The sequence below is a fragment of the Somniosus microcephalus genome, chromosome 31 (genome assembly GCF_052327205.1).
Source record: "Somniosus microcephalus isolate GS21.2 chromosome 31, FLI_Smic_1.0, whole genome shotgun sequence".
In the NCBI taxonomy this organism is placed as follows: Eukaryota; Metazoa; Chordata; class Chondrichthyes; order Squaliformes; family Somniosidae; genus Somniosus; species Somniosus microcephalus.
In genome coordinates, this window is record NC_141017.1 from 9,347,328 (window position 1) to 9,362,223 (window position 14,896).

Here is a 14,896-nt window from a genome sequence, read left to right on the forward strand (position 1 = left end):
TTTTCTCATACCCAATTCAAAATCTATTTCCCCAGTGAGCGCTTACTCCCTCTGGACTGAAACATGACCTACTGCACAAATTATTCTGGTGCTGCAGGCCTCAGGGTGAACAACAAACCCCTTGTACCATTAAGATAGACATTAGGAATAATAAGAATCTCACTGTTCTTTCCTGATCTCTCTGACTGCTGATAAACAACACACTGATTGACTATGAGACTCAGAAATAAAAATCACATTTATTAAGAATTAAGGTTGCCAGAAACAAGATTAGAGCAAGCAGCAGATTTCACTAGATTATAATACCTAATGTACTGGAAAACAATCTTGCAGTTACAGACCTATCAATCTAATGAGGTGGCCCTGCTACCAGGTAGTCTCCCAGAAACCAGGCGAGCAGCTCACACACCTTCAAGGCAAAGACAAACTGCGAGAGTCTTACTGCAGGATTCCTGATGAGATGATTGTAAATGCCACAGGCAGGACGAGTGATGCGTTGCCCAGTGCTCAATATTGAATATTTCTATAATGAGGTTGGACTTTGTGTCTTCAACCCACATAAACAGAGGTCTGACAGCTCCCTTGGACTTAGCATTTACATACATAGAGACATGGATCTGCTCAAATCTCTACCTCACTGCCTCAATGGGCAGGTGTGTCTCACCAGCCACTGCTGAGAATCATTGTAGATTCGCAAGTTCTGGAATTGGACAGATCGTTAACCTGTCACAAGGGATCAGATTTCATTTTGTTTTGTTTTGGGGAAGTGTGAAATTATCCACTTTGGTAGGAAGAATGGAAAAGCAGAATACTTTTTATAAGGTAAGAGACTAGTAAATGTTGGCATTCAGAGGGATTTGGGGGTCCTTGTACACAAATCACAGAAAGTTAACATGTAGGTACAGCAACAATTGGGAAGTTGAATGATATGTTAGCCTTTATTGCAGGGGTAAGAGCACGATAAGAGTTAGGAAGTCTTGCTGCAATTATATAGGGCTTTGGTGAGACCACCCCTGGAGTACTGTGTACAGGTTTGGTCTCATTACCTAAGCAAGGATATACTCACCTTAGAGGTGGTGCAACGAAGGTTCACTACTCTGATTCCTGGGATGAGAGGCTTGTCCAATGAGGAGAGGTTGAATAGATTGGGTCTATATTCTCTGGTGTTTAGAAGAATGAGGGGTGATCTCATGGAAACGTATAAGATTCTGAGGGGGGTTGATAGGGTAGATCCTGAGAGGCTGTTTCCCCTGGCTGGGGAGTCTAGAAAAGGGAGCATAGACTCAGGATAAGGAGTCGGCCATTTAGGACTGAGATGAGGAGAAATTTCTTCACTCAGAGGGTTGTGAATCTTTGGAATTCTCCACCCCAGAGGGCTGTGGATGTCCAGTCGATGAGTAGATTCAAGACTGAGATCGATAGATGTTTGGGCACTAAGGGAATCAAGGGATATGGGGATAGTGTGGGGAGATGGAGTTGAGGTAGAAGTTCAGCCATGATCTTTTTGAATGGCGGAGAAGCTCGATGGGCCGTATGGCCGACTCCTGCTCCTATTTCTTATGTCCTTATGTTTACAGCATTGCCGTGTGTCTGAGGGTTAAGGGTTCAAATTGGACCAGCCAGATCCTTTAATATGGTCGGAGCCCATTAGCTGCAAAGAGAGGACTGAGAAATTGGCCAAAAATGGGGAAGCGGTTGGTTTGTGTGCTGGTCTCGGTGCCCTGTGGCTCGATCAGAATTGGAACTCTGGCCTCACTCGCTCTAAAACGGTGAGCTGGGGACATTAGTCGGGTATCCCGATACATCTCGCCAGTCGCAGCCTGACCAATCGCGAGAGCCTTCGACACGCAGCCAGCCCTGGGTAGGGGGGTGTGGTGGAGGGGGAGGAGGAAGGGCAGGTGGAGGTGGGGCGTGGAGGGTGGAGGGGGAGCTGGGAGGGGGAGATGGGGCGGAAGTGGGGAGGAGGTGGAGGGGGAGCTGGGGCAGAGGGGGAGCTATGAGGGGGAGGTGGGACAGAAGTGGGGTCGGGGTGGAGGGGGAGGGGAAGTTGGGGGTGTGGAAGGTGGGGGTGGAGGATGAGGTAGGAACGGACGTAGAGTGGAAGGGAGTGAAAGTTGTGGGGCAGAGGGGGAGCAGGGAGGGACAGAGGGACGAAGGGGAGGTGTGGGGGCAGACTCGGAGGGGGATGGAGCTGGGCTGGCAGCTCGCCTGTCTAGGATCAGATTTCATGGAATCATACAATCATAGAATGATACAGCACAGGAGGCTGTTTGGCCTATCGTGTCTGTGCTGGCTCTTTGGTAGAGCTGTCCAATTAATCCCATTCCCCATAGCCCTGTAAATTTTTTCCCTTGAAGTATTTATCCAATTCGCTTTAGAACGTTACTATTGAATCTGCTTCCGCAACCCTTTCAGGCAGTGCTGTCCAGATCACAACAACTCGCTGCGTAAAAAAATGTCTCCTCATGTCGCCTCTGGTTCTTTTGCCAGGGAGGCGGCATGGAGTGATTGAGTGATTTAATTTGAGTGAAGTCAGGGCCATTGGCTTTTCTATCTACACTCTGAGTGCTGCAGAGAGCAGGAACTGTTGAAAACCCACGACGTCCCTCACAGGAGGAGGAGGCATTGCACGGTTTCCAAGTGGCACTGTGAGTTTGAGATTCCCGGAGCAGCTTTGCTCCAATGGGCCTGAGCTGGAGGGATGTGAGGAAGCAGAACCCGCTGGTGTACAAACACTGCACTGGCACTTTTCAACATTCCGCAAAACTGGATCTGGTTCACCACAGTACAGGACAATAGGGACATTCTACCACGTGGGTCTTCACATTGCTGGACTAAGATAAAGGGGTAAAACTGAGTGTGTCCAGTGGGCTTTGGGACAGTTCCAATCAGGAGAGGAGGGAGGGATAGCCCTGGTCACACACCCACCATACCGACACCAGCTCAGGGCTGCTTGCCCATTGTACATGTACTGAACATTTAAAAATAGATTCACTTTCCACTTAGCACTGGCTGTAACGTTAAGCAAAATAGCATTATGGTGATTTTTCGCAGATGGAGGTATGTCTGGAACTGCACGGCCAATCATGCCATGCTCCAGTTTCAGAGGCCACGACACAGTCTTCATCTTCACCTTCGCTACTATGGGGCTGTCCACTCGCCCAAAACCTGAATGAGAAAAGAGATGAATAGAACACAATGAATGGACTGTTGGGCACTAAGTTTCATGCAAGGACCCTTTCTAATGTACACACTGCCACAAGAGTTTCCACAATAAACCGATGGTTCAACATTTAACAGAGTCATTGTAACCTCTATAACAGTACGATCATGATTCAACACATGGCCAGGGAATTTGCTGTGTCTATCAGCTGGTACAAACATCCATTTATTAAGTTGCTGCCATTTTGTGCACTGCACTAATGTAAGGTGACTTCTTCTTTCCTCTCACAGATGAAGTTCTACTGACGGCCAAATGGTGGACAGATTAACACACAGAGCCAAGCTTCTTAATCAACAATTAACGGTTCATTCTGAATTACTCAGGCTAGGCTTCATTCCCACACTGCAGGAATGATGTTTGTTCAAGTGTGGAAGCAATGGGAAAAGGCAGAAAGTGACCTCAAATAGCCAGGCACAGCATGAGGGCCAGCCTATTTCACTAACCTGTCTCTCTAAGTCTTTCTCTGTCCTCCTCGCTGTTTGCAAAACCTGCTACTTTAGTGTGGTCAGAAACTTTTAAGATTGTTCTCCCTGTACCCAAGTTAAAATGTAAACATGGCTTTGGGTCTTATTGACGTAACTCAGCCCGATACCAACGCATTCATGAGGCTCTGCCCGAGTCACGTAGGCACCTCAGTTGCTTATTAAACCAGCGATGGGAAGATGGTGGTGGGGCAGAAAACCAGAGGCAAATCTCCCGCTTTGATTTTAACTCCCGCACCGTCCAGTATCCGCTGGGCGGAGCGAGTTAAGATCCTCCTTAGATCAACAATGATAAATATTTAAACAGGAGATGGAAATGATACAAAGCAAGTATATTCCAGGAAGAGAAGAGGGAAGCTGAAATGTTATTGAAAATAGACAAGACTACTTGCTGACTCAACATGTTAATGAAGTAACCAGGAACAATCATGTATTAGACCTTGTGTTCAGTAGTGAGCTTGATCTCGTATTGGATCTCCATGTGGGGGAACAGCTGGGCAAAAGTGACCACAACATTATACAGTTTCAATTGGCTGGTAGAACTCAAGGTACTGAGAATCAACAACTCGTAAGCGATTTCAGAAGAGCAACTTTCACTAAATGGCAGATGATTTGGAACGTGTTAATTGGCTAACCCTACTGGGCGGTGATGAGACCGATGTAGAATGCAAATAGAAAGTTTTTAAGAACAAGATTAAAAACTATGGAAGACAAAAATGTACCCAAGGTCAATAGAAGGGAATGTGGTAAGGAAAAGCCAAGGTGGCTGACTGGTCATGTACAAAGACAAATAAGATGTACAAAAATGTTTCTATAAATTAAAGGCATCTAATACACAACTAAACAGAGTCGAGTATAAGGAAGAGCCAGAGATACAAAGGCTGCTATTAGATCAGCTGAAATGCCAAAGGGAAAAGGATCGCCGACATTTGTGGATGTAATGGGAAAAGCTTTTTCAGTTATGTGAAGACTCGCAGATCTGTCAAAGACTGTATTGGGCCATTGAAGGATGTTCAAGGACAGGTTACGAAGGACTCACTGGGCATGGCGTAAATATTAAATGAAAACTTTGCATCGGCCTTCTCTCTTGAAGACGATGCTGAACTACTCGAATTGAATGATTTTAATAATAAAACTAGTCATATTAAAATAGATGAACATAAGCCTAGAAATTCATTGACGCCACTTTTGGGGTGCTAAAGTGGGGCGTCCGCTAAAGTTTGCGGCCGCCGCCAAATCTATGCCACTTCTCCGATATTCATTAGCTTCGCACTACTAGTTCGGGCGAGCGCTAAAACTGCTGCTGGACACCTCTCTTTGGGCGCTAAGCCGGAGGTGGTGATCGATAGTGCCGAGGCCGGGCGCAGCGCAGTTGCGGCCATTTCGTGATTGACAGCAGAAACCCAGGCGCCGGCCAGCTCTTAAGGGGGACGGGTCGACTGTGTCTGCTGCCATGCCCTGGATAGTGGAGCCCTCCAGCTAGGCCTGAACACTGCTGCTGGACCCAAATAGTGCCTGAAGACATGGAGAAGGCCCGTGAACGTGCGCAGCGCTTCTCAGAGCGTGATCTGAGTGTGCTGCTTGCTGCTGTGGAGAAGAGGCGCCATGTTTTGTACCCGGAAAATGGCAAGAAGGCGACGGTCCGCGTCTACAGGAGAGCCTGGAGGCATGTCGCCAGCAAGCTGTCAGCCAACAGTGACGTCCCCAGGACCGGTGCCCAATGCCGCAAAAAGTTAAATGACCTCACATGCATTGTCAGGGTGAGTACCCTTTCCAATGACCTCCTCATCCTTGCATGTGCACCTCACATTATGGGCAAAGGGACCTGAAAGCTCTAATGGCCAGCCTTCATCCAGCAGCTATGGGACAGGCATGAGCATCAATTGCACATTCTGCACTTAACACACTGGCCAAGCTATTCCACCATGAGAGGCAGTGCACACCAGATCATGGCGACACACTGGCCAGGCTATTCCACCATGGGAGGCAGTGCACACCAGATCATGGCGACACACTGGCCAGGCTATTCCACCATGGGAGGCAGTGCACACAAGATCACGGCGACACACTGTACTTAGAGGCCGTCCTTTCTCTTGCAGGCCAAGCTGGCGAATAATCGCAAAAGCCGGACTGCGACCGGGGGAGGCCGACCCCATATCCAGCCACTCACCGACCTGCAACATCGCGTGGAGCGCCTCATGGGTGGCCGGGTGATTGGGCCCGTTGCATGTGGAGATGCCGACCCTGTTCTGGGCAGCAATGGTAAGGACATCACCATTTGCACCTCTCTCGTCCCACTTGCGCATCAGATCTACATCCTTTGCCACTGTCCGACCAATGCGCTGAATGCCACCACTCATGCATCCCGCACTGACGCCCTCTCCTCACTCTAAAGCTACTCTTGTGCCTTCCTGCTTTCAGATGGTCAAGAGGTGGTCCCTCAACTTGCCAGTGACAGACCCTCCGAGGAGGAGCAGGAGGAGGAGCAAGAGGAAGGCGGCCCATCAGGGGAACCCTCAGCCGCGGCCACCCAGGCCAATGTAGGGGACACGTCGTCCCTGGAGGGCAGCGTGGTGGAAGTGTCGAAGGGTAGGGGAGCTCCTGGGACCTGCGTGCTGCAGAAAGGCGGGAGGGGGGTGGAAGCTCGGCGGCCTTCTCCCCAGAGGGGGGATGCGTCGGAGGGGAGTCCAATTGCTGGGCCCAGCGGCCTCCAGCAACGCAGGAAGGGTCGGCCAGCTCGGCGGCCTTCTCCCCAGAGGGAGAGTCTGGACTCCAGTCAGGAGATGCTCTTCGCCGAGGAGATGGAACGCCTCGAAGACTTGTCCGCAGACTCGGAGCGCTGGCACACGGAGCTCATGGCGGCAGTGGCACGGTTGCCTGAGTCCATCGATTCCCTCTCTCGGAGTGTGGCCGAGTTCAGGCCCTTAGAGGCCACCAGTCGGGCGGAATACCGGGCAGATCTGTCAGCGACTGGCCAGGTGATCAGTGGTGCCGTCCAGTCACTGGCTGCTCTGCTGCGGTCAGTGAACACATCAACACGGGCACTCACTGCTGCCACACTCGCTGTGTCAGCCAGGCATCGCCAGGGCACCCGGCGCGCTGCAGCAGCACAGCGGTCTGTCCCTCGGCAGATTGGTGCGCATGCTGCAGTGCAGGCCCGGGCGAGTGCCAGTGTCTCAGGCGACCAGCGAGCGCCTGCCATCCGCCAGCTTGCCGCCATTCCTCCAGCCGCCACTGCCACTCCCCCAGTGGAGCTGCCAGGAGCTGCTGCAGCGACTGATGCTGGCCAGCCACAGCTGCAGCAATCAACAGCCGCCCGCTCGACGGCCAGACCTCGAATAGGCCGACCCCCAAGGGCTTCTGCCGTCACGACATGTGCCCCTCAGGAGCCTGCCCCCAGCCTTGCAGCAGCCAATGGCCTTACTTTGAGGCGGAGCAGCAGGGCGGGCAGGGGCCAACCAAAGATGGCCAAGGCATCGCCCTAGCGGGCCAAATAGTCGAATGTGTGGCCATTTGTGTTTGTTTCTTGAGGCCGAGAATTGGATGTTTGTTTTTTGAAGGCCGATGATGTGATGTTTGTTTTTGACGAAGGCCGAGAATGACGGCCATTTTAGTTGCCCTATTTTGTTAATCCTCTCCAGGTTGTGGGAGCGAGTAATGTGTTTGAGTGTTTTTTGGGGGTTTCGTCTGTTTTTGGTTTTCATGTGGGAAGGGCCCAGAGTTTGTACAATAAAGCATTTTATTTATTCACATTGTCCATGTTTGATCTTTGAAGTGTTTGTTGCCTTAGCCGGCTGAGGGCTTGCGGAGCGGCTGCAATCATGTTCTATCATTGGCACAAGCCATTCCCTGACAGGGGGCCTAGAAGTGACGTTCAATAAGCCGTCGGCGGGCGGCCCTTGGACCTTGTGCGTCCCTCCTGGGCTGGTACTCCTCGTCCTCGTCGTCCTCATGCTCCTCCTGCTCCTCCTCCTGAGGTGGTGGTCCAACGTGAGGTGGCAGTGCCTGAGTCCTGCGGATAGCCAGGTTGTGCAGCATGCAGCAAACGACGACGAATTGGGAGACTCGATCCTGCGAATACTGGAGGGCTCCCCCGGAGCGATCGAGACAGCGGAACCGTTGCTTGAGCACGCCGATTGTTTGTTCTATGAGGTTCCTCGTCGCTTGATGGCTCTCGTTGTATGCCTCTTCAGCAGGGGTCGTGGGCGCGCGGAGCGGGGTCATGAGCCAGGTACACAAAGGATAGCCTTTGTCCCCGATAAGCCATCCTCTTGGGGGAGGCTGTGCCTGGAACATGTCAGCCACAGTTGTCTGTCGCAGGATAAAGGCATCGTGGCTGCTGCCTGGAAAGCGGGCATTGACAGCTAGGATGCGCAGCCTGTGGTCACACACCAGCTGTACATTGAGGGAATGGTAGCCCTTCCGGTTGCGGTAATCCTCGGCATGCTCAAGAGGTGCCCGCAAAGCCACATGCGTGCAGTCAATGGCGCCCTGCACCATGGGGAAGCCCGCTATTCTTGCAAATCCCACTGCACGCTGCTGCTGCTTGTCCAGGGTCATGGGGAAGGAGATGAATTGATGTCTCCTTCTGAAAAGGGCTTCGGTCACCTGGCGGATGCAGCAATGCGCGGCGAACTGGGAGATGTTAGCGATGTCCCCAGTAGCGGATTGGAAGGAGCCGGAGGCATAGAAGTTGAGAGCCACCGTCACCTTCACTGCCACCGACAGAGACGTCCTGCGCATCAGCTGTGGCTGCAGATCTCTCTGAAGCAGCCGGCAGATGTCTGCAACCACCTCCCTTCGGAATCGCAGCCTCCTAACACACATCGCGGCAGACATGGTCAGATAGGAGGTCTGCTGGCGGTATACCCTGCGTGGGTAAGGCCTCAGTTGGCGACGCCTGTTGCCCCCTCTGCGTCTAGCCAGGGCTGCCACTCTCTCACGGCGTCTGTAAGCCCTTCTGGCATAAGGCTGAAATTCAGCGTTGCCACCCAATGCAGCCCCCATTATATGCTGGCAAACACTGAGCTCTGAATGAAGGCAAAGATAATTGGTAAGCTCTGGCCTGAGCCAAAAATACCTGTCCAAGTGTTGGTCCAAACCAGTAAACTCTCCTCCTTGGTCTCTGTCCAAAAAACCGTTGCACAAGAGTGAATGCTGCAAAATGGCTGGCCTTTATACTGCTGGGTAAGTGACCTTTAATTTGCGCTCCCCGCGGCCCGGCTGGCCTGTGTACTGTTCCACTTCACAGTCGCTCGGGCCGCCCGGCGCACAATGGGCCGGCGCGAGTGAAGTTCCGGTTTGGGGCGCACAAAGGGCGTTGCACTATTAAATGACGTCATGATCTGCGCGCGCAGCAGGGCGCGCGCTAAGACTTTGCACCGGCGCTAAATGTGTCCTGAAGTTGGGGAGAGGCGCAGATCGCGCTGTGCCCGTGTGATAAGCGCCTAGCGTTCGAGATCTGCTCCTCCTAAGGCGCTAACGGCTGGCACGCCCAACTGAATTTCTAGGCCATAGTGTTTTAGGTAGAATTAAGAACTTGAACATAGATCGAGCAGCCAAGCAAGATAATATTCAGCCAAGGGTCGTCAGGGAGATGGGACACGTGCTGTGTGAGCCCGTAGCCTGTATTTTTAATAGCTCACTGCACTCTGGATGGTTCCTGTAGACTGGAAGGAGGCTAATATAGTCCCCATCTTTAAAAAAGTTGACAAGACGGACACAGGTAACTATCGGCCTGTTAGTTTAACATCAGCAATAGGAAAGATGCTTGAGGGAATGATTAGGGATGCAATATATGATTGCTTGGATAGAGAGGGTCATTTTAGGGTCACCCAACATGGTTTCATAAAAAGGAGGTCCTGTTTTACAAATCTGATTGTATTTTTTGAAGAAGTCATGAAGATGGTGGACGAGGGAAGCCCAGTAGACATTACCTACTTAGACTTCCAAAAAGGGTTTGATAAGGTACCATCCAAGAGGCTTCTCTACAAGATTGAAGCCTCTGGTATTAGTGGTAATATATTGAGCTGGATTGAGAACGGGATGGAAGGACGTAGGCAGAAAGTAGTTATAGATGGATCTGGATCTGTTTGTTCACCAGTGGTGTCCCACTGGGATCAGTATTGGAACCATTGCTCTTCACTTTTTATTAATGATCTGGATGTAGGTGGTGGGGCACGATCTGCAAATTTGCAGATGATCCCAAGATCTGTGCGTGTGTTCAGACTGTAGATTATGTTCGTCTGCTTCAGACGGTTCTTAATGTGTTGGGAGATTGGGCTCATGACTGGCAAATTATGTTTAATTTGGAAAAGTGCATTGTTATGCGTGTGGATGGGGCGAATGCTCAACATACATATACCCTTCAGGGAAATGCATTAAAGAAGGCGGAGAAAGAAAAAGATCTGGGCATTCTCGTGCATACAGCTCTAAATGTATATGAGCAGTGCCGTGAAGCGCTAGCTAGAGTGAATAGAGTGTTGGGGTGCATTCATACAACAACTGAGTATAAGATGAGGCCTACTATTTTGTCCTTGTGCAAGACCTTGACCAGGCCTCACAAGGAATCCAGTTTTGGCCTCCTCACATTGTGGGTGATATTGAGGCTTTGGAGAGGGTGCAGAGGAGGGCCTCTAGACTAATTCCCTGTATAAAGCATCTTAGTGATCAAGATAGGCTAAAAGATTTGGGACTCTACACTTTAGAGGAGTGAGACTTAGAGGTGGACTGATTGAGGTTTATAAGATGATGAAGGGAATAGATTGTGTTTCAGCTGACATTTGTGCCAATTAAACAGGTTTGGCAAGACCAGGAGTCACAATTTTAAGTTGTACAAGGCCAGATCTAGGTTAGATGTCAGGAGGTGGTTCATTTCCCAGAGAATAGGGGACCTCTGGGACAGGCTGCCAGCTCGTGCGTTGTTTGACGTTGATTCACTGAATTCCTTCAAGCGAGAGCTGGACCTGTTCCTGGGTGGAGCGGAGATCACCTCTTACAAGAGGTAGGTGCTGCTGGGAATTCAAGGCCAGTGATCTCCAGGATTAGTTTCGATCACCTACATGGGTAGGAGAGGAAATTCCAGATTTTTTCCCTCCAAATTGGCCTGGAGTTTATCGCCTCTCCCAGGAGATCACATGGGTTCGGGTGAGGTGGGGAGTGTATATATTGTGACACACAAGGTATCGCAATTGTGTGAGCCAGGCTGGATGGACCAGCAGGCCTTTACCTCTCCATCATTGCTCATATGTTCGTAAGTGTATCGAAAACTGGGGTCCAAACTATATAGGGCACAATTTCAAAGTTTGCAGATGGTCATCAATGACCTTCCCTCCAACATAAGTTCAGAAATGGGGATGTTCGCTGATGACTGCACAGTGTTCAGTGGCATTCACAACTCCTCAGATAATGAAGCAGTCCATGCCCACATGCAACAAGACCTGGACGACGTTTAGGCTTGGGCTGATAAGTGGTGGGTAACATTCGCACCATAGAAGTGCCAGGCAATGACTATCTCCAACAAGTAAGAGGCTAACCACTGCCCCTTGACATTCAGTGGCATTACCATCGCCGAATCCCCCACCATCAACATCCTTGGGGTCACTATTGTCCAGAAACTTAACTGGACCAGCCACATAAATACTGTGGCAACAAGAGCAGGTCAGAGGCTAGGTATTCTGTGGCGAGTGTCTCACTTCCTGACTCCCCAAAGCCTTTCTGCCATCTACAAGGCACAAAGGCCTAGAAATTCAGTTGGGCGCGGCAGCCGTTTGCGCCTTAGGAGGAGTAGATTTCGAGCGCTAGGCACTTAGTGGCCGGGCGCAGCGCGATCTGCGCCTTGCCCCAACTTCAGTACACATTTAGCGCTGGCGCAAAGTCTTAGCGCGCGCCCTGCTGCGCGCGCACATCATGACGTCATTTGCTAGTGCAACGCCTTTTGTGCGCCCCGAACTGGAACTTCACTCGTGCCAGCCCATTGTGCGCCGGGCGGCCCGAGCGACTGTGAAGTGGAACGGTACACAGCCCAGCCGGGCCGCGGGGAGCGCAAATTAAAGGGCACTTACCCAGCAGTATAAAGGCCAGCCATTTTGCAGCATTCACTCTTGTGCAACGGTTTTTTGGACAGAGACCAAGGAGGAGAGTTTACTGGTTTGGACCAACACTTGGACAGGTATTTTTGGCTCAGGCCAGAGCTTACCAATTATCTTTGCCTTCATTCAGAGCTCAGTGTTTGCCAGCATATAATGGGGGCTGCATTGGGTGGCAACACTGAATTTCAGCCTTATGCCAGAAGGGCTTACAGACGCCGTGAGAGAGTGGCAGCCCTGGCTAGATGCAGAGGGGGCAACAGGCGTCGCCAACTGAGGCCTTACCCACGCAGGGTATACCGCCAGCAGACCTCCTATCTGACCATGTCTGCCGCGATGTGTGTTAGGAGGCTGCGATTCCGAAGGGAGGTGGTTGCAGACATCTGCCGGCTGCTTCAGAGAGATCTGCAGCCACAGCTGATGCGCAGGACGTCTCTGTCGGTGGCAGTGAAGGTGACGGTGGCTCTCAACTTCTATGCCACCGGCTCCTTCCAATCCGCTACTGGGGACATCGCTAACATCTCCCAGTTCGCCGTGCATTGCTGCATCCGCCAGGTGACCGAAGCCCTTTTCAGAAGGAGACATCAATTCATCTCCTTCCCCATGACCCTGGACAAGCAGCAGCAGCATGCAGTGGGGTTTGCAAGAATAGCGGGCTTCCCCATGGTGTAGGGCGCCATTGACTGCACGCATGTGGCTTTGCGGGCACCTCTTGAGCATGCCGAGGATTACCGCAACTGGAAGGGCTACCATTCCCTCAATGTACAGCTGGTGTGTGACCACAGGCAGCGCATCCTAGCTGTCAATGCCCGCTTTCCAGGCAGCAGCCACGATGCCTTTATCCTGCGACAGACAACTGTGGCTGACATGTTCCAGGCACAGCCTCCCCCAAGAGGATGGCTTATCGGGGACAAAGGCTATCCTTTGTGTACCTGGCTCATGACCCCACTCCGCGCGCCCACGACCCCTGCTGAAGAGGCATACAACGAGAGCCATCAAGCGACGAGGAACCTCATAGAACAAACAATCGGCGTGCTCAAGCAACGGTTCCGCTGTCTCGATCGCTCCGGGGGAGCCCTCCAGTATTCGCAGGATCGAGTCTCCCAATTTGTCGTCGTTTGCTGCATGCTGCACAACCTGGCTATCCGCAGGACTCAGGCACTGCCACCTCACGTTGGACCACCACCTCAGGAGGAGGAGCAGGAGGAGCATGAGGACGACGAGGATGAGGAGTACCAGCCCAGGAGGGAGGCACAAGGTCCAAGGGCCGCCCGTCGGCGGCTTATTGAACGTCACTTCTAGGCCCCCTGTCAGGGAATGGCTTGTGCCAATGATAGAACATGATTGCAGCCGCTCCGCAAGCCCTCAGCCGGTTAAGGCAACAAACACTTCAAGGATCAAACATGGACAATGTGAATAAATAAAATGGTTTATTGCACAAACTCTGGGCCCTTCCCACATGAAAACCAAAAACAGACGAAACCCCCAAAAAACACTCAAACACATTACTCGCTCCCACAACCTGGAGAGGATTAACAAAATAGGGCAACTAAAATGGCCGTCATTCTCGGCCTTCGTCAAAAACAAACATCACATCATCGGCCTTCAAAAAACAAACATCCAATTCTCGGCCTCAAGAAACAAACACAAATGGCCACACATTCGACTATTTGGCCCGCTAGGGCGATGCCTTGGCCATCTTTGGGTGGCCCCTGCCCGCCCTGCTGCTCCGCCTCAAAGTAAGGCCATTGGCTGCTGCAAGGCTGGGGGCAGGCTCCTGAGGGGCACATGTCGTGACAGCAGATGCCCTTGGGGGTCGGCCTAGTCGAGGTCTGGCCGTCGAGCGGGCGGCTGTTGATTGCTGCAGCTGTGGCTGGCCAGCATCAGTCGCTGCAGCAGCTCCTGGCAGCTCCACTGGGGGACTGGCAGTAGCGGCTGGAGGAATGGCGGCAAGCTGGCGGATGGCAGGCGCTCGCTGGTCACCTGAGACACTGGCACTCGCCCGGGCCAGCACTGCAGCATGCGCACCAATCTGCCGAGGGACAGACCGCTGTGCTGCTGCAGCGCGCCGGGTGCCCTGGCGATGCCTGGCTGACACAGCGAGTGTGGCAGCAGTGAGTGCCCGTGTTGACCTGTTCACTGACCGCATCAGAGCAGCCAGTGACTGGACGGCACCAATGATAACCTGGCCAGTCGCTGACAGAGCTGCCCCGAATTCCGCCCGACTCGCTGCCTGACCTGCCCGGTATTCCGCCCGACTGGTGGCCTCTGAGGGCCCGAACTCGGCCACACTGCAAGATAGGGAGTCGATGGACTCAGGCAACCGTGCCACTGCCGCCATGAGCTCCGTGTGCAGGCGCTTCGAGTCCGCGGACAAGTCTTCGAGGCGTTCCATCTCCTCGGCGAAGAGCATCTCTTGACTGGAGGCCGGAATCTCCCTCTGGGGAGAAGGCCGCCGAGCTGGCCGACCCTTCCTGCGTTGCTGGAGGCCACTGGGCCCAGCAATTGGTCTCCCCTCCGACGCTTCCCCCCTCTGCGGAGAAGGCCACCGAGCTTCCACCCCCCTCCCACCTTTCTGCAGCCCGCAGGTCCCAGGAGCTCCCCTCCCCTTCGACACTTCCGCCACGCTGCCCTCCAGGGAAGACGTGTCCCCTACATTGGCCTGGCTGGCTGCGGCTGAGGGTTCCCCTGATGGGCCGCCTTCCTCTTGCTCCACCTCCTGCTCCTCTTCGGAGGGTCTGTCACTGGCAAGTTCAGGGACCTCCTCTTCACCATCTGAAAGCAGGAAGGCACAAGAGTAGCTTTAGAGTGAGGAGAGGGCGTCAGTGCGGGATGCATGAGTGGTGGCATTCAGCGCATTGGTCGGACAGTGGCAAAGGATGTAGATCTGATGCGCAAGTGGGACGAGAGAGGTGCAAAAGGTGATGTCCTTACCATTGCTGCCCAGGACAGGGTCGGCATCTCCACATGCAACGGGCCCAATCACCCGGCCACCCATGAGGCGCTCCACGCGATGTTGCAGGTCGGTGAGTGGCTGGATATGGGGTCGGCCTCCCCCGGTCGCAGTCCGGCTCTTGCGATTATTCGCCAGCTTGGCCTGCAAG

General features: G+C 52.6%; 1 protein-coding gene across 1 annotated transcript in view; it reads right to left on the minus strand.

The window, feature by feature from the left end:
* Nucleotides 1-220: 220 nt before the first annotated feature.
* Nucleotides 221-14,896, minus strand: part of LOC147097565 (C-type lectin domain family 4 member G-like) — a 70,830-nt gene continuing 56,154 nt past the window's right edge. Inside the window, exon 8 of the mRNA XM_085971408.1 lies at nt 221-3,168. Within this exon, the coding sequence (XP_085827534.1) occupies nt 3,036-3,168 (133 nt within the window). The 3' untranslated portion in view covers nt 221-3,035. The remainder of the gene's footprint in view (nt 3,169-14,896) is intronic.